This window comes from Mirounga leonina, unplaced genomic scaffold (assembly GCF_011800145.1).
Source record: "Mirounga leonina isolate KUSES-001 unplaced genomic scaffold, KU_Mleo_1.0 Mir_173, whole genome shotgun sequence".
Taxonomy (NCBI): domain Eukaryota; kingdom Metazoa; phylum Chordata; class Mammalia; order Carnivora; family Phocidae; genus Mirounga; species Mirounga leonina.
Genome location: NW_023270447.1, coordinates 74711000 through 74735021, shown reverse-complemented (window position 1 = coordinate 74735021; position 24022 = coordinate 74711000). Strand labels below are relative to the sequence as shown.

At 53.1% G+C, this 24022-nt stretch overlaps 3 protein-coding genes across 10 annotated transcripts in view; 2 read left to right on the top strand and 1 right to left on the bottom strand.

Annotated features, from left to right (window-relative positions):
- CEP85 (centrosomal protein 85) overlaps nt 1-13306 on the top strand; it is a 35154-nt gene extending 21848 nt beyond the window's left edge. For 3 of the 4 annotated variants that reach the window (XM_035019415.1, XM_035019413.1, XM_035019414.1), the window contains 7 exons: nt 3940-4092; nt 4319-4470; nt 5590-5704; nt 6608-6658; nt 9047-9154; nt 10319-10544; nt 10989-13305. In XM_035019415.1, the coding sequence (XP_034875306.1) occupies nt 3940-4092; nt 4319-4470; nt 5590-5704; nt 6608-6658; nt 9047-9154; nt 10319-10544; nt 10989-11149 (966 nt within the window). In that variant the 3' untranslated portion in view covers nt 11150-13305. Of the gene's footprint in view, nt 1-3939; nt 4093-4318; nt 4471-5589; nt 5705-6607; nt 6659-9046; nt 9155-10318; nt 10545-10988 lie in introns of all 4 variants that reach the window. The other variant, XM_035019416.1, reaches the window with a different exon arrangement.
- Nucleotides 13307-14056: 750 nt separating this feature from the next.
- On the top strand, nt 14057-15598 carry SH3BGRL3 (SH3 domain binding glutamate rich protein like 3). Its single transcript, XM_035019421.1, has 3 exons — nt 14057-14231; nt 14883-15050; nt 15177-15598. Exons 1-3 carry the CDS (start codon nt 14184-14186, stop codon nt 15240-15242), a joined length of 282 nt encoding a protein of 93 aa, XP_034875312.1. The 5' UTR covers nt 14057-14183; the 3' UTR covers nt 15243-15598.
- Nucleotides 15599-16288: 690 nt separating this feature from the next.
- UBXN11 (UBX domain protein 11) overlaps nt 16289-24022 on the bottom strand; it is a 21741-nt gene continuing 14007 nt past the window's right edge. For 3 of the 5 annotated variants that reach the window (XM_035019417.1, XM_035019418.1, XM_035019420.1), the window contains 7 exons: nt 19903-20117; nt 19536-19613; nt 18488-18605; nt 18252-18355; nt 16771-16844; nt 16556-16696; nt 16289-16475 (listed from right to left, as the gene is read on the bottom strand). In XM_035019417.1, the coding sequence (XP_034875308.1) occupies nt 16307-16475; nt 16556-16696; nt 16771-16844; nt 18252-18355; nt 18488-18605; nt 19536-19613; nt 19903-20117 (899 nt within the window). In that variant the 3' untranslated portion in view covers nt 16289-16306. Of the gene's footprint in view, nt 16476-16555; nt 16697-16770; nt 16856-18251; nt 18356-18487; nt 18606-19535; nt 19614-19902; nt 20118-24022 lie in introns of all 5 variants that reach the window. The other 2 variants (XR_004681759.1, XM_035019419.1) reach the window with 2 other exon arrangements.

Here is a 24022-nt window from a genome sequence, read left to right as displayed (position 1 = left end):
TCGTACCGGATGGTACTGTTGCAAGATATTTAAACATCTATGGTAAATTTACATCATTCAGCCGAGTTTTTCCTTATTCTACCTAAAAATTAGAAAAGAATTCTGTGTGTGCAGCCAGTTTGGGAATTTTTACATTTTTACCTTAGAATTGCCTTAGGGTAAGATTGGTCATCGTAGAAGGAGCTGATTTAAAATCTTTTGCTTCTGTTTCACAGCTTGCTCTAATGCAGATGTTCTTGGGGGACCAGTTAGTAATGTTTAGTTCTGGACCACTTGCATCAAAATCAACCAGAGCAGTGCTTCTTAAACTTTAATGTGCTTAAGAATCACTGGGTCATCTTGTTTAAAATTCAGATCCAGGGGCACCTGGCTGGCTCAGTCTCAGTGGAGCGTGTGACTCTTGATCTCGGGCTTGTGAGTTTGAGCCCCACGTTTGGTGTAGAGATTACTTAACATCTTTTCTTTTTTTCTTAAGTAAAATAAAACACAGATCCAGATTTAATACTTCTGGGGTGGGATGTGCCTGAAATCCTACATTTTTAACAATCTCCCAGGTGACATTGCGGCACTAGGATAGCAAGGACTTAGAGGCTTGTTTAAAAAGAAACTTTCAGTCAAAATACATGTATCTCAGTTATATAATCAAATACCAATATGTTTATAATAAAACTTAGTAGCTCTGTACCCAACTCCACTCCACAGAGATTTCCATCTTTAACTCTTTTTCTCCTGACATATACCTTTATATTTCTGAGTAGTATTCTTTTTTTTTTTTTTTAGAGATTTTATTTATTTATTTGAGAGAGAGTGAGAGAGAGAAAGAGCACAAGAGGGGGGAGAGGGAGAAGCAGACTCCTTGCTGAGCAGGGAGCCCGATGCGAGACTCGATCCTGGGACTCCAGGATCATGACCTGAGCCGAAGGCAGTCGCTTAACCAACTGAGCCACCCAGGCGCCCTCTGAATAGTATTCTTGAGGTTTTTGCTGTTTTTGTTTCATGGGTGCAGTATCTTCTCTCTCTGATGATACTGATTTTATCTTTTGAGATGTCTACATCTACTTACAGTGTTGTTTCTTTTTTTTTTTTTTTTCCAGAACGTTTTGTTTTGTTTCGGTGTCTTTCACATCAGAGGCTTGGTGATCCTTGAATGAATGGGCACTCATGTTTAAGAATGAAGTATTTAGGGGCGCCTGGGTGGCTCAGTCGTTAAGCATCTGCCTTCAGCTCAGGTCATGATCCCGGGGTCCTGGGATCGAGCCCCGCGTCGGGCTCCCTGCTCAGCGGGGAGTCTGCTTCTCACTCTCCCCCCTGCTTGTGTTCCCTCTTTCGCTGTGTCTCTGTCAAATAAATAAATAAAAATCTTTAAAAAAAAAGAATGAAGTATTTAAAAGCTGGATAGAAGCTCTGGGTTCATGGTAATTTCCTGGTGGACTGCATTATAGGATAGTCAGATTTAGACTGCCTTCTCACTTGGGAGCCCTCAAATATTAGTATCTGAATGTCTTATCTCACTCTCTCCAGAAAAAGAATCAGTCTTCAGCCTGCTGCTTAGTTGGGAGGCTGAGGACAAGAATGCTTTTGGCCTTTAGGACCTCAATATTGAGAAAGAGATTAGGCTTAGAGTCCCACAGTTCTATAAATAGATTTTTACTTATACTTACTTTCAACCCAGTGCTGCACTCTCTCTGCTGTGACTGATATCCCTGAGTTTGGAATCTCCCTCATCTGATTTCTCCAGAGAATAAATTTCCTCCAGTCTCCTGTTAGGGAAATCTAGGGTAAAAATGGTATCCAGCTAACCTGTATATAGACTTCCAGTGAGTGCCCTATTTTCAGATCTGTGGCTGATACCTGCCTCACACGTACCTGGTACTTCAAGTACAGAGGTACTTGTGCGGTGTGAAGGGCACATTGTTTTCCAAGTTGTCTGTAACTCCCTTTGCAGGTTATAACTCTTCTCTAAGTAATTTATCTCCCGTCTACTTTCATCTTCTATAAATACATTGAAATCTCATACACTTTTGCCTCCTCCTCTATTAAACTTTTTAAAATTAGTACTTTATTTCCTTTCTGTCATTTTAGAAATGCTTTGGAAGGGAGAAGAGATAAACATCTGTGGGTAATCCACCATTTTTTTAATTCAAAGATTTCCCCAATAAGAGACTGGAGATTTATTCTCTGGAGAAATCAGATGAGGGAGATTCCAGACTCAGAGATATCAGCATTTTCAGTAAGCTTCCCAGCTGAGTCTGAGGCACATTAAAATGTGAGAATCACTGCTTTAGAGCTTGAAAGGGTACAGGTTATACCAGGAGTAAAGCCTTTGGCTAAGTACTTTCTTATCTTTGGATTAAATTAGGTCTGTGTTTCCTTTTGACATCAGTAGATCTGCCTTTGTCTCTGCTTTCTCTTGCTTCCTTCAGCATCCTTTTTTCATAAGCCAAAGAAAAAACCATAATAGTGAAGAAAAAGTCTCCATTCAGCAAATCTTGGTTGGTGCCCACTCTGTGCCAAGCATCGTGCTTGGCACATCATACTGGGGCTATGATAATGAGTAAAATGGACACAGCTCCTTCTCAAGAAGTTTAGAGTCTCATTAACCCTTCCAGGTGATTGCTTAACTTTAAATCATATGTGGTGTTTAGGGAAGAATGCATTACTTATCTCACTGGGACAGACCAGACCACTATGAATAACAAAGACACTATCATTATTTGGGAAATTCTAAGAGTTTAGAAGTTTTCTCCCAGACCAGGAACCCAGGACAAAAACCAGAAAAATTCTTTTTAACAGGCATACCTTGTCTTATTGTGCTTCACTTTATTGTGTTTCTCAGATACTGCATTTTTTACAGATTGAAGGTTTTTGGCAACCCTGCCTCAAACAAGTCTGTTGGTGGCATTTTTCCAACAGCATTTGCTCACTTCATATCTCTGTGTCATATTTTGGTGATTTTTGCAATATTTCAAACTTTTTGATTATTATTATTATGTCTGTTATAGTGATCTGTGATTAGTGATTAAGACTTACTGAAAGCTCAGATGATGATTAGTATGTTTCAGCTAAAGTTTTTTTTTTTTTTCAGATTTATTTATTTTTTAGAGAGAGTCGGGGAGAGGGGGAGGGGAGAAGGAGAGAGTCTTAAGCAGACTCCATGTTGAGTGTGGAGCCCAATTCGGGGCTCAGTCTCATGGCCCTGAGATCATAACCTGAGCCTAAGAGTTGGATGCTTAGCCAACTATGCCACCCAGGCACCCCAGCGATAAAATATTTTTTTAATTAAGACATGTACATTGTTGGGACTGCCTGGGTGGCTCAGTCAGTTAAGTGCCTGCCTTCAGCTCGGGTCATGATCCCAGGGTCCTGGGATTGAGTCCCGCATTGGGCTCCTTGCTCTGTAGGGAGCCTACTTCTCCCTCTGCCTGCTCTGCCTGCCGCTCCCCCTGCTTGTGCTCTCTCTCTCTGACAAATAAATAAAATCTTAAAAAAAAAAAAAGACATGTACATTGTTTTTACATATAATGCTATCACACACTTCATAGACTACAGTATAGTGTAAACATAACTTTTACATGCACTGGGACACCAGAAAATTCATTTGACCTGCTTTATTGTGATAACTCGCTTTATTGCAGTGGTCTGGAACCAAACCTGCAGTGTCGCCCAGGTATGCCTGTATATAGAAGTGCTACCAGTTTTTAAAAACTGCCCAAGGAGCCCTTCTTCCCTACCCTTGATTGGAAAATTCAGGTGTGTTAACTCTGCAGTTTATGCCCTAATCTTAAATGGCAAAATTTGATCACCTCCCTACCTTCATTGCAGTAGAACAACATTTACAGCCCTAAGGGCAGAGACAACAATGGTCACTTCAGAAAAAATGTGATGTTCAAGGTCCTAGAGGAGTCAGTGGAGACAGATTCTTGACACTTCTTTCCCTAGGTAAAGGGTCGTGATAAGCATATCAATAATTTGAAAAAGAAATGTCAGAAGGAATCAGAACAGAACCGGGAGAAGCAGCAACGTATTGAGACCTTGGAGCGCTACTTGGCTGACCTGCCCACCCTGGAAGACCATCAGAAGCAGAGCCAGCAGGTAGCAGCAATGTCTGGGTGTACCTGGGGCAAGCAAGAGAGTAGCCAAGCAGGGGCACTTTCTCAGTCTCTGCTCTAAGCAGTTACACTGTGGTTTCCCGAAAGGAAAAACCCAAAGGAGTCATGTCCAGACTCACATCTGTCAACTTTGCAACTGGACTGCAAAGTTTTTGAGATACTCAGTCTTCCTTGGCTTGTTGACCTAAGCATGGGATCCTGTCTCTCAGCTTAAGGATTCTGAGTTGAAGAGTACAGAGCTGCAGGAGAGAGTGACTGAGCTGGAGAGTTTGCTGGAGGAGACCCAGGCAGCATGCAGAGAGAAGGAAGTTCAGCTGGAAAGCCTGAGACAGAAAGGAGCAGAATTCTCCACTAGACATAGGTAAATATCTCAGTGTGATTGAGGAAAGGAGTAGAGAGCTAAGTGTGCTCCACTCACTACCTGTGTGACTTTGGGCAAATCACTTTACTTTTCTGAGCTTCGTTTCTTTGGGATGTGAGTAATAGGAAAGCTGCGTATGGGTAAGGAATAGGTCTTTGAGATGGGGAGTGGAGGGTGTAGTGTTGCAGTGGGGGCTTGTTATTGTATCCTTTGGAAGGTCCAACTCAGTGCTTGGCATGATAATACTGGATAATAATCTCTGAGTATGTATGTGTTGAATGAAGGGAGCCACTTTATAAACTGGGAAATTAGTTGTCTGTATATTTGCAAAAGCATATCCTGGTGTTAGGGACTGGGGAGGAAGGGGGTTATCTACATTTTGAACCTTGTAAGCTGAAGGCTACCAGCAACATCTATTTCTCTTCAGCCCTAGGAATTGTTCTGTCGATGGTCACAACAGGTTCTAAGAACAAAGCAGGATGCCATAATGTACTCTCAGAGTGTCTTGAGAACCTCTTCCATATTAATTGCAGTTTCTGAAAATGTGATGGCTGTGTTTCAGCAGCCTCTTGAACCAAATCCAGTTTCTAATGGGATGGATTGGATTTCTCATGCCATGTTCAACCACAGTGACCCTGTTGTTTATCTCAGCAGATGAACCATGATGAAAGTGATTGTAGGGATCCATTGGAGGAGACCAGTGGTTGGAGTCAGAAGAGAGGTTGGAGTCAAAGTTGACTCTGCCCCAGACTTTGTGTGCCAGGAAAAAAGTTTTTTCTTGTATTTTCCAATATTTCTGCAGTATACATGTATGACTTTTCTAATCTGAATACCTGTGATGAATGTTTATTTTTAAATATCAAAACAAATATAAAGAGCTTTGGGCAGGTAGAAAATTGGTGGCACATTAGATAGATGCTGGCCTCTAGGGAAGGGAACTAACACTAGGCAGCCTGTGTGTGGCACACCCTATGTTACAAAAGACCTAACATTATCCCCAGCTACGGCTTGGAAGCGCCTGAAGTGTCTTACCCCCAAATATACAGTAAATACTAGAATCAGGAGTCAAAGCCACATCTGTCTGACTTCAAAATTCTTGAAGAGGCCGCTGTTTTTCAGCCTGCAAGATAAGCAGTGTGTGGAGGAGGCCAGTGGAGAAGATCCAGCCCAACAGGGAGAAGGTCCAAAAGTGGAAATGGAGTCCTGGCAGAAAGAATGTGATTCCCTCCGAAAGGTGACTGAGAGTGTCCAGGCTGTAATAGAGGGCAGGCTGAGAGGAAAGAAAAGATTGTGTACTGAGAAGGAACCATGAATTTCTGGCCCTAGGCCACCTAAGATCTGTTACCCAGAGCTTTTCTCCCTTTTCTGAGAAGTCACCCCTGCATAATGTTTGCATTTTAGATATTTATCCTTATGACAGGCAAGCAGAGTTAGGGGAGGATATGCTTCTGAACATCTAAACTAGATGCTCCAAAATGGTGCACTGAAGCTTGGTGCACTTCATTCATGGCTTAGGCCCCATACAGACCTCTTATACTGGGCAGAGTTCTAACCAGTGGGGTGGCCCTAATTCAGTAGAGAAGAAAGTCTCCAAACCTGTTGGTGAGACTGAGGGCAAGTCAGCAAAACAGAAGACCCAGAAATGGTTCAGAGAACACCTGAGGTCTCAAAGGACAGGAAACTGGGCCTGTTCAGTTTCTCTCCTTAGACAATCAGTGTGACCAAACTATAAATCATAGCATCTACCACAGCCCTGGGTAGGATAGACTTCATTAAATTGAATTTTTAGTCATGTCCTTTACTAAACCAAAATGTAAACTGGTTATGTATAAAGTTTATTCCACTGGCCCACAGTCATCAGGGTGGGTTCCCCCAGTAGTGGTCATAGGTCCACACTACATTCCTGTTTAAACCTCTTTGTGAGTTGAATACAGAAGTGTGAAGCTAGTTAGCTAGGATAGGGAGTCTGGATTATATTTCTGTATGTAGAGCTAATTGTTTTCACCCTGGTTTCACTGTTGATTGGCTATAGCCAGTGGGTCTAATAGCCAGACCACAGATCCTTGTGTAGCTTCTTGCCCTCTGACCTCACTGTCAGCCTGTGCTTATAGGCTTCCTTGATAACTTTGCCTTTCAGGTTGTGGAGAAGCAACAGCAGAAGATGGATCAGCTGCGTTTACAAGTACAGGTGAGCTGGTGTCCTTGTGATACGGTAGGCAGGGCTTGACGGCATCTCTAGAATTCAGCCAACTCTATTCTGTGTCATACAGTTTGCCCAGTTGTTGGGAGTATAGCAAGAATGAGGCCCAATCAATGCTTCTAGCCTACAATCTTGTTGGGAAGGGGTTTCAGCACAGTATTATGAGAGCAACGTTCATGTTACTTTGGGGGAGCATAGAAGAGTCAGTGAGAGCAGCGGAGGTTAAGGAAGGGTTTCTGGAGATCATGAGCCTGGAAGGAGGAGGAAGAGTTAGCCAGGCAAAGAAGAGCTGGATAGGTTGCTTTTGGAATTCCAGATAGAAGGAATAGCACTGGTAGGAACATGGAGGCATGAAACAGCAGAGTTTGCACACAGAGCTGCAAGCAGTCTGATATTGTCGAAGTAAGGTGGTGTGTAGAAACTGGGCTAACTCCAACTAAGTTTGCTTTTATTCTTTTGATAGGTGATGGGAATCTACTATAAAGATTTATTTTGGAGAGAAAGCACTCGCAAGCAGGGGGAGGGGCAAGGGAGGGGGGAGAGAGAATCTCAAGCAGACTCCCCTCTGAGTGTGGAGCTTGATGTGGGGCTCAGTCCCAGGACCCTGAGATCAATGCCCTGAGCTGAAATCAAGAGCCAGATGCTTAACTGACTGAGCTACCCAGGCGCCCCATGGACATCTACTATAGAATTTAATTTGGGAGTGATGTGGTTAGATTTGCAACTCAGGCTTGAGTGTGGAAAGAAGAGTGGCATTTGGAGAGAGGCAAGGCCGGAGGCTGGTGGACTACTACAGAAATTCTGTGAGAGATGATGAAGGAACCTGGCATAAGGCAGCATAGCAAGGAAGAGATGTGAGGGAACTGATTTAAGTGAATTTTTGGAGGTAAAATTGAGAGGAATCAGTGACTGACAAGATGTAGGGAGTTAAAGAATAAGGAAAAATTAAAGACTCCTGGTTTCTATTTTGGGCCAGAGTGTGTGTGGGGGGGTGGGTTTCCTTAATTGGGTTCTCCAAGAAATCCTAAGCAAAACAGGTTCACTCAGGTTCTCTTTGGACTCCAAAAGAGTTTTCACACCAAAACAAGTGAAATGCACTCCTCTGAGAACAGCTCAAAGCTGCAGTTCTGCCTTTGCCATATCATGTGGGTCAGGCTGTGTCTGTCTAGTTCCCCTATTTCAAGTCCTGTAAGGATAGTCAAGCCTAGTGAGTGTTTATACCCATCTAAAATCCCAGATTCTTGGTAGAGTTTTTAATGGATCTCAGATACATTTCCTGGAACCCACAGGTTCCACAAAGGTTGAAAAAGCCCAACATTTAAGTGGTACATTTATCCATGATGAAACTCCTCAGGCAAATTAAAGTATCAGGTGCATTTGCTGGAATCGGGTAGATTCACAATGGTCACCTAGTGTATTTCATGGTGATGAGATGTTCTCTTTTGGAAGTTACATTTTTTTATTAATACAAAATGGAAAATTCAGAAAATTGTTAAATACTTGATTCAAATAAGTTTCAAATTTGGGGGAAGGGATTGGAATGAATAGGATGAGAGGCAAAAAATAGCAAACATAAATACCTCCCTCTCCCTGACCATCCCTACACACACACACACACACACACTTTTTTTCCTTCCCTCCCTCCTAACTAGATTAGGTGCCTGTGGGAGTGCTATCCTACCTTTTATCTCTGTCAGAAGCATTTAATATACAGTGTTCTCAAGGGCTTTGGCTGTGAGCTCCTCAAAGACAGGTATTGTTCGGTATTGTCAGTATCCTCAGTGCGTGTCACAGTAAGTGCTCAATAAATACTGAACTCAACTGACTGGACATTCCCTGCCCTCAAGAAAGTTAATGGAGGGGGGAGTCATGTGCACAGCCAACAAATGTATTCATGAACCATGACGGAAGTGTGAGTAGCAGGGCGAGAGTACGATTAATAGGATCTGATTTGCGGATTGAGGAAGGCTCAGGTGGGCCTTGAAGGACTCCCGGGTGACAGCAGAGCCGGAGAGTAGCCTGGGCACAGGGGAAGGGGGGTACGCAACAGCACTGGAGCTGGGGCCTTTGGGAATGAGGACTGTTCAGTCATCTGGTGGGACTGGAGTGGAGGCTGTGTGGAAGATAAGAAGAGATATGGCTAGAAAAGTAGGTAAGGGCCAAACTGGCCTGAAATGCCCTGCCGAGAAGCTGGCCTCTAGTGGGTACATGGTCAGTGACTTATAGGAGCGTTTCAAAGGGAAGTAGCAGATCAGGGCTGTCCTAAAGGTAATCTCTTAGCAGTGTGTGGTGGGGTGGGGCTTTACTATGTCGTCCAGGCCAAAGGTGATGCGGTCTGAACCAGATTTGTTACTCATGTGTAATCGTACCCTTCAGAGCCTAGAGCAAGAAGTGGCTCAGGAAGAAGGAACAAGCCAGGCCCTGAAAGAGGAGGCCCAGCGGAGGGAGACAGCTCTGCAGCAGCTGCGTACAGCCGTGAAGGAGGTGAGTGGCATTAGCTGGGCTTCTCGGTACTGCCTCCACAAACCTGATTGTTCTGTGAACCCTCCCCATCCCTACTGCCACAAGAGCCCTCATGTTTGAGAGATCCCTGCTGAGCTTTTTTGGCAGAAGAATGGGAAGGGACATTGCACCATCCTTTTTATTAAAGGTCCTAAGCCCATCTTAGAGTGGCCATAATTACCCAGGAATGCTTTTTGGATGTGAGAAGTCAGTCTCTCTCCCTTTGTCTTCTGTAGCCACAGGTTTGTGGGGCTGGGGAGGAAGGGTTCAAGAAGACTGAGAGCTTGGTGGTCCTCATGTAATAAACAGAGCAGTCAGCAAGGGGTGACCAAGTTCACTGACCTAGGAAGGAGTCTCTCAGAGCTGGGATTGTCACATGGCCCAGTGTGGGTGAAGGGCAGGGACTGGAGAAGCAAGTATTCAGTGTCTTTAAATCGGAATTGAGATAGGAAGGGGAGAATGGGTTGAGCTGTTCAGGGAGAGGGAAGGGAGGGAAGGAGACACAGACATACCTGAGTAGCCGGTCTTTGTAGGAGAAGCCTGACACCACTGAGGTGAAAGTGTGAAAAGACAGGTAGGACACATTCTAGCACTGTGTTCTCCAGGTTCCTAGTTCTCCAGCCCCCCACCCAGTGGCCGGCCACTAGCTGTATTGTGCACTGTCTTTCTTGCCCCCTTTATTCCTCTGACACACACTGATGAGGCTGGCTCGTGGCCACTTTTGTCAGGGTGGCAGGGAGAGATTGAAACCAGTGTCTCCTCAGATTTCACAGTTCACGTTAAGCCTTCTCTAATAGCCTGGTTAACAGAGTTGGCCGAGGGACTGGCTTCAGATAGAGTTCCGAGGGGCGGGAGTATTATCTCTGGTTCCTGAACAGAAACCTCTGCAGGCTGATGACTCAGAGTCTGCTGGGGAGTGGTTTCCTCTCCAGTGCTGGAACCCTACGGGCCCCATCTACCTGCAGGAGAATTTAGGCCCAATATTGAGAGTGGGGGGAGTACTAAGCCTGGTGGTAGGGGTTGCGGCGGGGGTGGGGGGTGGGGTGGCGTGATATCACCTATGACTCATATATAACCACACACAGGTACAGATATTCTGCCCTTCCCTGGGCCTGGGTTAATGTGTTTGCCCATCTGTCTGCTCAGCTTTCAGTGCAGAACCAGGACCTGATTGAGAAGAATCTGACACTCCAGGAACACCTGCGCCAGGCCCAACCAGGGTCCCCATCTTCACCAGACACAGCCCAGCTGGCATTTGAGCTGCACCAGGAGTTGGCCAGTTGCCTTCAAGATCTGCAGGCTGTCTGTAGTATCGTGACCCAGAGGGCCCAGGGCCATGACCCCAATCTCTCCCTGCTCCTGGGCATTCACTGTGAGTTCTCAGGCCAGTCTGGGACCCAGGAGAGAGTGGTTCTCGTTCTCTTGTCACCCCACCCAGCTTTCCCATCCTTACTTGTGTGAACAAGGCTTTGTAGGCCTGGTCACTGCCCCCTGGGAGTTTATGTGTTTAGCAAAGTAGACAGTAAATCTGCTTTGGAAACAGGCATCCTTATGGGTACCTGAATGCAGGATGAACAGAAAATGGTCCTGAGGCAGCAAGTTTTCAGCTCAGGTCTTGATCTCAGTCAGGGTCATGCATTCAAGCTCTGCATTGGGCTCTGTGCTGGGCATGTAGCCTACTTAAAACAAACAAAGCAACGTGCTATGTCCCCAGATCATGGGCCTTAAAGAGCTTACTTATCCATCCTGCCCCCTCCACATGAAAGCATCTCCTAACTGACTCACTAACATTTTCTCAAAATGCTCTCCTACTCAGCTGCACAGCACCCGGGGACTCAGCTGGATTTGCAGAAGCCGGATATGATCAAGAGGAAACTAGAAGAGGTTCAACAGCTGCGCCGTGACATCGAGGACTTAAGGACCACCATGTCAGACAGATATGCCCAGGATATGGGAGAAAACTGTGTCACACAGTGAGGAATGCTGGGGGTGGCACACGCTCTCTTCCCCCAGGGAAGATCTGCTCTGCTGAACGCTCAGTCTGGCAGGTCCTGCCCTGACAATCTCTTGCCTCCGTCTGCTGCTATTCCCAGAGAGAAGGGGTGGAAGGGGTTAAGAACCTGCATCTGGGGCCAAGGGCTGATTAAGGAACTGTGCCTGCCCTGTCCCACATTGGCTTTGCCTTGTTGGATTGCATTTGTCCTGTCATCCTGATTTACCCTTTGAGGGTGAGTTACTAATTAACTTCTGCAGGTTGACTGATAGGTCCTCACAGACCTTTCCAGCCCCAGGCTGATGTCAGAGGTAAACAGGCTGCTCAATTCCCTTTTCCATCCTCTTGGTTGGATCCACATTCATTCCCACTCCATACCTTGGTCCTGCTGATGCCCAGAGTTCAGTAGAAGGCCTGGAAAGGCTGAGTACCAGACACGATGGCCATGTGAGAATTCTCAGGCCAAGAGGCCAGCCTGCCTGGGATCTGAGCTGGCTTTCTTGGGTATTCTTAGGCCTGGTCCCACTGCTGCTTCCTCAGGGCTCTTGTTCTCACAGACGCCTCAGGGTGATCTGTTTATTAGCAAAGTGCCCACTAGAATTGGCCTAAGGATTATATCCAAGCCTGCCCCATCTGTGCTGTCATGCCATTTTACAGGATGGCCCACTCTCCAGCTGCCCTGTCCCTCGGGGCCCTGGCCACATGATTAGCACAGCTCCCTTCTCTTTTCTTCTCAGGCCAGTCAGGTAGCCCCCTTGTAAACTTTTCTTTATGGTTCTGGATTTGGGCAGGATTTTCCCCAAGAATACCACAGGGCAACTGCCAGGCTGCTCACCACCTCCTCCTGGGGCTAAGGGATGGCATCCAGCCCTGACTTGTGCCTCGCTTTTGTTTGGGGGCAGGTCCTTTCCCTTTCTTGCTCTGGGGCTTCTTGAGAGTTCAGAGTACCCAGTATAGTTTGGCTCTAAGGTATAGCTTTCCTTATTTGCTGGGTTTTGTTTGGGGCCTTTGGACCCTATGCTTTCTGGTTTCTCTTGCCTCCTCATTTAGGGAGCATCTCAAACACAATTGTTTGTATCTGGTTGTTGGGCTGGCCCCAGGCCTCCGCTAGATCTGGAGCGAGGCCAAGCCAGGGCCTTGTAAGGGTATGCAGGAGCACTGAGCAGTTCAGGAGCCAGCCACTATGAGTTTGTTGGTAAGTTTTGAGCCATCAGAGAAGTATCCTGAACCTCACTCTTGGGTCTGAATGAGACTAAGTGTTTTTACAGTTTTGTGTCTTTTTGAGTGATGTATCCCTTCCATTCAGAACAGCCCCACCCAGCCATCCCCTCAGCCTCTGGGCTCCTTCCTGCCTCCTAAAAGCAGAGCTGCCTGGTTGGTCTCCACCCTGTGTTGGGAGCCCAGCCACCATGCTCATGGGTATTTTTCCTCAAAGTTTATAAGCAGTTATTTATATGAATCCTTGTTATGTCAACTGGTTTGTATTGCCTATTTTGACTACAAAATAAAATAGTTAACAAACTCCTCAGTTTTCCATCACCATCATCACCATCCCTTACTCCACCCCTCATTTTGGCTTGTTGGAGCCAAAGCCTGGGTGTTTAGCCAAGTTCCCCAGATGGCAGCAAGGAGGGACCTTTGGCAGGTCCAGCCTCACGTCTGTATTTCTACCACTTCCGCTCCTCTGTTCTCTGTGGGGACAAATACCTCTTCCCACACCACTTTCTATTGGGTGAAGTGGCCCTGAGTCATTGAGCAAGTCTCATTGGAAAGAGTTTCAGTAATCCTCTGAGAGGAAGTAGCTGCCGCTAGGTTGCTGTGAGGAAGTGGCTTCTCAGGAGCCAAGCAGGGCACTGTTTGCCTTAGGGAGCTGGGGTTCTCTTCCTGGGCTGCTATTGGACCCTGGACCTGGGGAGGACTTGCGAGGGGAGTCATGTCCAACCCCAGACAGCCAGCCACGCCTCCAAATTTGGGCTGGTTGTTAGAGTCCACTCCCTCTGAACCCCCTAGATTTTTTCTGGGAGCAGGAGCAGCTTTAGAATGCCATCTGGGATTGGGACACCTGGGTGGCTCACTGGTTAGGTAACTGCCTTTGGCTCAGGTCATGATCCCAGGGTCCTGGGATCAAGTCCCGCATCGGGCTCCCTGCTCAGCAGTGAGTCTGTTTCTCCCTCTTCCTCTGACCCTCTGCCCGCTTGTGCTCACTCTCTCTCTCTCAAATAAATAAAAAAAAAAGAATGCCATCTGGGATTGAGGTTGAGCTAGGGCCACCCTAAGACCATCTGTGGATCTTTAACAAGGGTGGGCCAGGCTCTGCCTCCACCCTTCTAGAGCTAGCAGCCTCTTACCTTGGTCTCCATCTGGTGCCTTGAGGGTGTGGCCCTGTCTCTGGCCGCCACCCTTCCTTGTCTCAACCTGCCTGAGTGGAGAGGAACTTCTGGGGAAATCCCGCAGGGGCTGTCCCTGCTTTGGTGTGCCAAGGGGTTAGCCAGCTGTGAGGGTCACCTGGGGGGCTGTAGGAAGGGGTCCCTTGGCGTGAGGTTCCCTAGCCAACGAACTGTAGGTTTCAAACAGCCCAAGCCTTCAAAGCTCTGAATCGTGGCACCAGGGGTGGGTAGCTGGGTGCAGCAAACCCCTGGGGGAGGCTAAGGAGGCGGCCTTTCCACACCGTCACCCCTGCTCTCCCTGGGCTTTGTGGCCACCCAGGCCCCTCCCCAGCCTCATACTGAGCCCCAGATCTGGGAAGGGCCGAAGGGGGCGGCCTCGCGCGGCGCTGGGGTCCTCCGCGCGCCCGGCCTCTGAGGGGGGAGGGGCGGGGGCCAGCTGTGCGCAGGGCGGGGTCGCGCAGGCTCCGCCCCGGCCGCACGCCTGCCCGCGCCGCCCATTGGTCCCGAGAGCGGTGACTCGCGGGCTGAGCAGGAAGGAAACCGCTCCCGAGCGCGGCGGCGGCGTCTCCAGGCCGTGCAGCTGCAGCTACAGCCGTCCGTCCGCCTGTCGGCTCGCCAGTCCAGCCACAGCATGAGCGGCCTGCGCGTCTACAGCACGTCGGTCACCGGCTCCCGTGAAGTGAGTGCACGCCCGGGCCGCGCTGGGGTCGGGGGAGAGCGCGGGCGGCGGTGTCTGGGCGCTACGGCCCGGCGCCCGAGACCCACCCCCACCACCCCAAGGGCGGGGGCGGGACGGGGGGGCAGGGCGACGAGATGCGGGGCGCGGCCTCCCGGGTCGGGTCCCCAGGTGGGCTCCGAGGCTCAAACCCCTCCTTTGGGCATCCTGGATCCTTCGCAGCCCCAGCACAAGCTGCCCACGCCCATCCCGTCGCTCAGACACGCACTCTCTGCAACCCCACTACCACTCCGAGCCGGTCCTGATCGTGCCCTTCTCCCCTCCACTTTGTGTGTACCTGGGCGGGGGTGGCCCCTTACCAGCTTCCACTCAAGCCTGCCCTGCCTTCCCCTCGCTGAGCTCCTGGTTCTCCCCCCACCCCCAAACTTTATCCCACTTCCCTTCTTCGTTCTGACTCCCCTCCACATGGTGGTCCCTCTCATCCTGCACCACCGCAAGCCTGACTCATTCTCCTAACTCCCTAGTGACCAGAACGCTGGCCCAGGGTGTGGAGGGGGACAAAAACCACTGGCCACAGCCCCTTTCTTTCTGCCCAGGGTTCCCCCATGAATCCTCCAGCCTGCTCACTAACCCCTGCCCGCCGTCTACCCCCAGATCAAGTCCCAGCAGAGCGAGGTGACCCGCATCCTGGATGGGAAGCGCATCCAGTACCAGCTAGTGGACATCTCCCAGGACAACGCCCTGCGGGATGAGATGCGAACCTTGGCGGGCAACCCCAAGGCCACCCCACCCCAGATTGTCAACGGGGACCAGTACTGTGGGGTATGGGCCCCCGGGGTTGGGAGTGGGGAAGTGTAGGAGGACTTCTGAGTCAGAAGTCAGAGTCAGACCTGAGACAAAACACCAGCACTCAGGTGACCATCTCTCCCCTCCCCTCCCCTCCCCTAGGACTATGAGCTCTTCGTGGAGGCTGTGGAACAAAACACGCTGCAGGAGTTCCTGAAGCTGGCTTGAGCCCACTGGACTCCGCCACCACGTTCCCCCCAGCCACCGCCCGGCCAGGAAGGACCTTAGGACCAACTCCCTGTTATTCCTAACCTTCTGACCTTGGAATCGCTCCCCCCGCAACCCAAGCCCCTTCTCCCCTCTCCTCTGTTCAAAGGCAACATTCCTTACCCACTAGTTTCAGAAATTGTCTTAAGCAACAGCCCAGGTGCCGGCTGTCCTCAGCCAGGCCCTGAGGCCGCCACCCTGCCTGGCACTGGCTGATGGGTGCCTTTGTTGGTTCCATTAGCCAGGGCTCTGCCAAAGGCCCCGCATTCCCCGTCCTGGGAGCACCCTAGAGACAATTAAATGTCCCATTCCACTGATGCCGTGTCTGTTTGATATGACCTGGGCCTGGGCCCTTGCTTGTGCTGAGGCTCTGCTCCTGTGGGCAGGTCGGTTGAGTGGTCTTCGGCGTGGCAACTGTGTGTGTGATTGTGTACGTCTGTGGGTGTATGTCTGGCACGTGCTTTACTGTGCGGACCTGCGTTTTTGGAAACAGTGTGGGTGGGTCACCTCCTGATGCACACGCATGTGATGGTGTCCTGACACGCCCGGCTTGGTGAGTCTGGCACATCTGTATGCCAGTCAGTAATGTGTCCAGGCCATGTGGCCGCCTGCCCGTGTTTCAGCAGACTGGCTCAAAGTGTGTGTCATGGCAGTGGGTTCACAGCTGCAGTCCTGCCAGTTTGGGGACAGTGGCTTTGTGCAGAAAGTTGAGGAAGTGTCCCCATGTGCTGTGGTTCTGTGCCTATCAGGGGCACACTTGCACGGGAGGTTCTTCCACACCAGCTGAGGCTGGGCCGGAGCCCGCCTTCCCTCCACTGGATCTGTTCAGCCCTTGTGGGGAGAAAGAGGAACCTAAAGGACAAAGACCCAGCAGCCAGGGCCGCCAGCTGGGGCTCGAGTTACAGAGGGGGCGGGTCGGCACCGCCCCCTCCCTGGCCCAGCTGGGCCCCCGGCCTTCCCTGGCGTCCAGCTGGGCCGCCCCGCCAAGAGAGCCTCGCGGAGCAGCCTGTGTGGGAGCGGGCGCTTTATTTGGAGTAGGGGCCGGGTCCTGGAGCAGGCGGTGGGGCCCGACTCGCCCGAAGCAGCAGCGCTGCATTGGGCACCAGGCCCGCGGCCTGCAGTGTGACCGTGTCGTCGTGGTAGACCGTGGGTGGAAATGTGCTGATGATCTCGAAGGTGGTGGCGTCCACAGCCCTGAGGACCGGGCAGAATGGATCAGGCGGGGTCCTGGGGCCAGAGACGCCCTGTAGCTGCCAGCCCCACCCCGTGCCCACCTGGCCTGTGCGAGCAGGGTGCGAACATCACCAACGGTGTCCTCAGGCCGCATCATCAGCAGGAAAGCCTGCTCACCATTCTCAGACTTGATGCGTAGCATGGAGAGCAGGGGCGCCGTTGACTCGGGTGACTCTTGGCTCCTGTGGGCCTAGAGGCCATCAGTGCCCCCTGGTGGCCCAACCCCAAGGGACTCACCTCTTCACTATGCCCTCACCTCTCCCTCTCAGCAGCCAAGGCTGGTGTCTCCACCACGATCTCCTGGATCCGGGCAGGCAATGGGCAGCAGTTCTGGAAGGCATCAGTGAAAGGAGACAGAGCCCTGGGCCCTGCCAGAGACACCCTGCCCCCAACCCTGAGAGGGGACTTCTCCCTAACCAAGGATGGATGAGACCAGTGAGCCAAAGGGGGAGGAAATGGAAGGGAAGCTTTGGGAGGCAGCCCCATCGTTCCTCTAAGAAGCCTTAAGGTCCCTTGGGGTAGTGGGGGAGAGAGAACCCCACACAATGACTGGGCTGGAGGCCTAACCCAGCATGGGTCAGGGAAGGCTTCCCAGGGGAAATGACACCTGAGCTGTGACTAAGGATGAGGAGTTCCTAGAAATGGAATGGGGGCAAGGGAAAGAACCCCTGGTCAGGGGAACCTTCTCTGGGAGATGGTACATTTGAAAAAGTGTTGGCAGTTCACGTGGCCGAAGCTGAGAATCAGGTTGGACTGGAAGAAAGAAAAGGTTAGATCTGGGAAGAGGACCAACAAGGGATGATGGGCCTTGAGCGCCAGGATAAGAGCTTGGCCTTACCCAAGAACCACTGGAGGGTTTCAACAGGGAAGACCCAGATTCAATTTATATTTTACAGAAGCACAGAGACTGCTGGGGGAGGGCAGTTGGCAAGGCAGGAGTGGGGGTGGCAGGCCAGCGAGAAGCTACTGCAGGTGTCTGAGACAGCCATCTGGGGCCAAGTCTAGGATGGTGGGCAGTGGGAACAGAGAGAAGAGACTGATTCGGGAGGAGTGCTAGAGATGTACAGATCAGACAGACTTGGCAATGTGGAGTGAAGGAGGCAGACTGGTAGGAGACTGAGGTTTGGTACCTTTCACAGGTGGAGATGGGGGAGGAGCAGCAGGATGGGGAGGGAGGAGGGAAGAGGGAGGATGATGTGTTCTAAGGGCCAGGAAGGGGGATCCAGGACTGAATTGGGTATTCTGGTCTGGACCTCAAGGACGTGGCCCAGGACTTGGGCTCACCCCTGGCCTAGACTCCGACTCCCCCCCCCCCCTTTTTTTTTAAAGATTTTATTTATTTATTTGAAAGAGAGAATGAGACAGAGAGAGCATGAGAGGGTCAGAGGGAGAAGCAGACTCCTTGCCGAGCAGGGAGCCCGATGTGGGACTCGATCCCAGGACTCCAGGATCATGACCTGAGCCGAAGGCAGTTGCTTAACCAACTGAGCCACCCAGGCGCCCTCGACTTTCCCCCTCTTACAGCCACATGGTTGCCAACCCAGCCCCTCTCTGGGTGCCAGCCCAGAGCCCTCCCCAGATTGTTTTCAGGAGATGGCGGAACTCCCCTGAGAGCCTCATCTCTCCATCCAGGCCCTCCTCAGCAGCCCCTTGAGCCTGAGTCTCCAGACAAGCTACTGCTCTGGTAGGTTGGGCCAGGGAGCCCAAGAAGGCTGGGGGAGCTAGGGCTGGCCTCACCTGCAAGGTATCCCGGATGGGTCCCCGGATATCAATCACCTCGCCTTTCCGGATCACAAACTTGGGAAGCCTGTTCAGAAACTTCTCAGCAGTCATCCTGGAGCCTGCAAGGAGTGCATTGGGAGCCTTGGCCTGGGGAGGGACTGTGAGTGATGGGTGATGGGTGGAGGAGGCCACCCGGAGCCTGTCCTGCACGGTGCCCCCACCACCGGGCTCAGCCTCAGGGCCAAGCTCACCTGGGCGCTCCATCCTGTCCAGCAGCTTGTGAATCCTCTGTTGGCCCACCACGCGGCCCTCACCTGGGAACGGGTCCAGCCCGTTCTCTGGGTAGACCTGATTGCGCAAATCACTCACCTGGCAAGAAGGAAGGGTGACAGCGGTGGGCCTAGACCTTCAGCCCCGGGCTCCACCCCACACTTGCTGGCCCAAACAGAGGCCTCCTCGTGCCCCACCCCCCACCCCCATCAGGAATAGGCTCAAGGGACAGTCTGATGTAATCCCCATTTTACAGATAAAGAAACTGAGGCCCCCAAGAGGGCCGGAGAGCTGCAGTTCATGCTACTGTCCCCCACCTGGGCCCGGCTCCTGTAACACCCCTCGCCATGCCAGGTGGAGCCGCTGTCCTGACATCCTCCCCAGACAGCCCCTCTCAGGAGCCAGCCAGGGAGCGAGGACCAGGGTGTTAGGCGAGGGCATGGACTGCCTCAGACACCCCCGATCATGACTCACACGGTCTTCCAAGCCTAGGTGGTGGCGGCGCACACTCCCTCGCGTACCCCGGCTGTGGTCTGACGCACCACCTCGGGGATGCTGCTCACGAGCTCCCGCCACCGCAGCCCTCATCTCACCCCGACCCACCCCTGGCAGCAGGGGGCTGGCTCATGCCCTGTCCTTTAGTCCCAACATCTGCCCCCCATAGCACTGCCTTCCACACCCATCGGATGGCTTCAGGAGCCTCTGGGGCAAGCCAGGCCACTTCTGCAGAGAACCTCGGGGACCCCAGGCCGGCAAGGTGTCCTGGATGGGGAGGGCAGTGCCTCTAGGGCGCCAGCAGGGGGCACTGCCGGCTGCGTAGCCTCGAGCCGCCGCCCTGGCTAACTGAGCGGCTGTGGCCCCTGCAGCCTCCCTGCCCCCGTCGCAGCCTGGCTGAGGCTCACCCTCCTCCCAGACGTCACCAGCCTGGGGCTCCCGCGGGGGGGTAGTGGCTTCCCACCTCAGACCGGGGATGCCTTCCCACCCGCTCCGAGCTCCTCACACAGGGTGGTTTGAGGAGCAGCCCATCACCTTAAAGGGGACCCCGTCGGGGTACAGCCGCTGGAGCTCTGAGGGGAAGAAGCCATCCAGAATGTCTCGGAGGCAGCGCTGTGGCAGGGATTGGACGAGTGAGGCCCGGCTGGACCCGTGCGGTGCCTCCTGCCCCGCTTCCTGCCTGGCCGGCGGGCCCTGCCCCTGGCTTTACCCAGGGGGTCACGCTCTGGGCATTTTCAGGGCCCCAGGACGTGGGTGGGGTTGGGGGTGCGCTCTGCAAGTCGCACGTGGGCTTGGGTACCTGTGGAGGGTGGGTTGAGCTGCCCCCCATCTCCAGCTAATGGTGAGTGAGGGCGGGCCAGGCCACCAGAGCGGCCTGTCCCCCCCTCCCCAGCACTCCTACCTGCGTGGAGGGGTCATGGAAGGGCCGGAAGGGCCCATCGAACATCACGAGGCCATTCCGATAGAGCTTCAGTGGGATGGGCTCAAGGACGCGGAGCCGCGCTCCACTGGGCATTCGTGTCACCTGGGTGTCACCGTCTACCACCAGCTCACTGAGATCCTTCAGGCCGGCCAGCAGCCTGTCAAAGTCCACCTGGGGGGGCGCCAGTGAGTCCCCTGGCAGGAGGATAAGCACCCATGAGCCTCTGTGTCCCAGCAGCCCCGACTCCCATGGCCCCCGGCGTCCGCGCTAAGCAGCGGCCTTGGCATCTCCGAAAGCGGCCACCAGGCCGGGGGCGGGGGCAGAAGGACAGCTGCCGCCCCCTAACAGCTGTCTTGTACTGAACACTCACCTTGTGCTAGGGCCCTAATACCTACTGTGCCCCTCTCCTCATTCCAACCCCTTTGCCATCGGGGCCGTGATCACCCCCGTTCTTCGGAGGAGGAAACCACGGGTTACAGAAGGCTAATGGCTGCTCCTAGCGGAGCTCGGCCTGTGTCAGCTCTGGATCGTCTGTCTGGGTTCAAGCCCCGGCTCCTCAGCTTCCACCTGGGTGACCTTGGGCACGTAATGCTGTGCACCACAGCGCCCCCCACAAGGGCCGGGGACGGTGACCGGGAGAGGGCCAGCTCGGAGCACGCACTCCGTCCAGTGCGTGATCGTCGCCAACTCTACCTGGCACACGCGGACCTCGGGCCAACCCAGAGGCTATGACGCGGGAGTCACTCATCTCCATTTTACACATGAGGAAACAGGTCCACAGAGATGAAAAATGAGCTGCCCCAGGTCACTTGGCAAATTAGAGGAGGGGCTGACTCTTGAGTCTGCTTCTCCCACCCGCCCGCACCATCAGGAAGGGGAGGTTGAGGCAGGGACACACGGCTGTTGGGTGGGGGGGTGGATGTTGGGACAGCTGCTGGACGGAACAGATATGCAGCGGGCCTTGGCCTGTGCAGCTAATTCTGGGTCACACACCTCTTTGAGAAGCTGACAGACACTTTGGCCTCCTGAAAAATGTGTTGCACGCACAGGTGTGCCTAAGCTTCGGGGGGCGGCGGGGACAGCTACGACAGACGCCGGAACAGAAAGGCAGCAGAGCGGGTGTGATGCTGGAGGGGGACAGGCCGGGGCCCGTCGTCGGTCCTTGAAGGGACCTGGCTCCCAAGTAAGTCCTGCCCTGGGGCGTAACCCTACAAGACCTCCTGTTTGTACCAGGACGGCCAAGCTGTGGCAGGATGTGGGTCAGGACTCTGGGGGCCCAATTCCTCTCCTCACAGCGGCAGTGGCTCTGGAGGGGTCGTGGCTGTGCCGAGGAAGTAGACGCGGGTGGCGTGGTTTCCTGTTGCCTTTGTGGCTGCTCAAGGCCCCAGCTGGACGCTTCCCTCCCCTACATCTGCTAGGTTGTAGGGGCGGCACCTGCCCCCCACCTCCTCCTGGGGTCCCCTGGAGTTCCTGAGATGCCCAGGAAAAACTTAAAGAACATCCTGGGCATCCCTGGTGTGAGTCAGAACAATATCAAGCCACTTTTCTCTTCAACAATGAACTACATTCAGAACACACTGGTAAACGTAAAAATAACAACAGAAAAGCTCGTCTCATGGAACTCCTGCCCCTATCCCTATGTTCTTACAGACAGGAAAAGCGAGGCCTGTAAGGGTCAGATGACTGGGCCCCCGGAGACCGCACCACGCTGCCCCGGGGCCACTCGGATACACTGACTGCCAAGCCGGCTGCATCCTGCAGCCAAGGCTTTTCCAGGGAGCTGAAGGACATGGGGTGGTGGACAGTGGAAGGGGCAGGTGGAAGCCCAGGGAGGATGCCAAGAAGCAGCTAGAGGGAAAAAAGTTTGCTGACAAAGTCAGCCCTGCAGGATCTCAGCTAGTGGGGCTAAGACGTTGAGAAGTCACGCGGGGTGGGCCTGGGGCAGTGGCCTGCAGGGAGACCAGGGGCCCAGGAGACAGAAGCGCAGCTCCGGGCAAACCAGCCTGAGAATAAGGCAGGAAGCCCGGCATCAGCACCACAGAGCGGGGAGTGTGCCACAGAGGCCTGGCCTGTGGCCAGGTCACATGGCAGAAGGCAGGTCAGAGGTCTCCTGAGGCATTTCCTCTCTGAGCTGCAGCTCCCCGTCCACGGCATGGGAGAGAGTATGAACCCTTATCCCATCCAGCAAGATCCAGCGGGGGGAACTGACTGTAAGGACGACTCAGTGAGTGTTTACTGAGTGCTGGGCACCTAGAGGCAGGAATTAGCGCTCCCGTTTTAGAGATGAGGAGATGGGGTCTTGGAAGGTGACATGCTCCTGGTCATGCAGCTTTCGGGGCCCAGGTGACCCCACGCCTCTATTCTCGGAGACCACACAGGCTGCCTCTCGATGTTGGTGCTTCGGACACTGCTCCCTGGGGTCCCTGGGGTGTGGTGCGGGGAGAAATCATCTCTGAGTTCTCATCCGACTTTGAGCGCCCATGAGTTTATCAAAAAGGGGAGTTGGGGAGGCATGGAGATCAAGACCAAGCTCCATGGCCCAAAGCCTGAGATCCCTGGAACCCAGGTTCCCCATCCTCTCATCAACCTGTTCCTCCGTCACTCTCTGGAGCCATCCTCCCAGGGCTACTGCTTCCAAGCTTTGTGATCCTGGCTAAGTGGGCCAACCTCTCTGAGCCTTGACTTCCTCTTCTATAAAATGAGGACAATAAAAGTCCCCACTTCACAGGTGGCTGTGACGCTCAGAGGAAGTGCCTGGCAGACGGTGGCGGTTGTCAATAACACCCCACCCTCTCGCTCACCACCGGCACAGGGTGCTCACCCACCACCTCCTCTGAGAGGCCTTGCCGGGAGCCCCTGTCCCAGAGACTTGGCGTCCTGAGCTAGAGCCCTCGGGCCCACTCCGGAGCGCGGCACTAATCCCAGGCTGTTGTTCCTTCCTGGTTGCCTGTCTTTCCAACCACAGTGCGCACTCCTTGAATGTAGGCTAGAACATCCAGCCCTGGGCCTGGCCCAGAATCGGTGCTCAAGAAGCACATACTGGATCCATTCCTCCCTCCCTCCAGCCCACTAGTATGTCCGGAGCGTCCGAGCCCCGCTGGGCCCTGACAATCATGGCTGTGCCCCCACCCAGAGTCCTGCCTTCCTCAAGCTCGTACTCGGGTGAAGGAGACAGGGTGACAGCAGCGACAATGCATGGGGTTAGGTACCGCCGTGGAGGCCGCGGAGCCCGGACGAGGGCCAGACCCGGCCACTCTCGGCAGCTGGGTGGTAGGCCTGCTCTGGGCTGGCTCCTCACACCCGCAGAAGGGCCACCTGCGGCTGTGAATACCAAGCTGGTGCCCTGGGGCCCCAGCACGCCTGTCCCCACACCTCACGCAAAGGCCGGACAGGAAACAGACTGGCTATCTCCACACGTCCGCATGCCTGGCCCTGCTCTGGGGACCTACATTCATCCTACTCCTCGGCGGAGCTGGTGGAAAGAAATTAGGCCCTGAGAGTCTGGTCACTGCCAGGGTCACGGCCAATTCTCTGGCCCCCGTGGATGAGTATCGTGCCACCCATCGCCACCTCGTCCTGTGCAGAGGGTTGTCCCAGCATGCTGGACTGTCCAGGCCTGGACACCCAGGTACCCCCACCGATCCTGCACACGTGCTAGGCACTCTGCAGCTGACAGGGGCTAAGCAAGCCCGGCTCAGTCATCGTTCATCCACCATCAGTGGCCTCCGAGAACCTCCACGTGCACTATGGCATTCGATGCTCTCAGTGGCCTGGGCATCAACACGCCATCTCCTCATTTCACGGATGAGGACACGGAGCTCAGAGGGGACAGGGATGAAGAGGAGGAGCTCAGAGGGGACAAGGATGAGGGGGAGGAGCTCAGAGGGGACACGGATGAGGGGGAGGAGCTCAGAGGGGACACAGATGAGGAGGAGGAGCTCAGAGGGGACAGGGATGGGGGAGGAACTCAGAGGGGACAGGGATGAGGAGGAGGAGCTCAGGGAACAGGGAAGAGGGAGCAAGGAGTTCAGAGCAGGCAGGGATGAGGGGGAGGAGGAGCTCAGAGGGGATGGGGAGGAGGAGGAAGAGTTCACAGGGG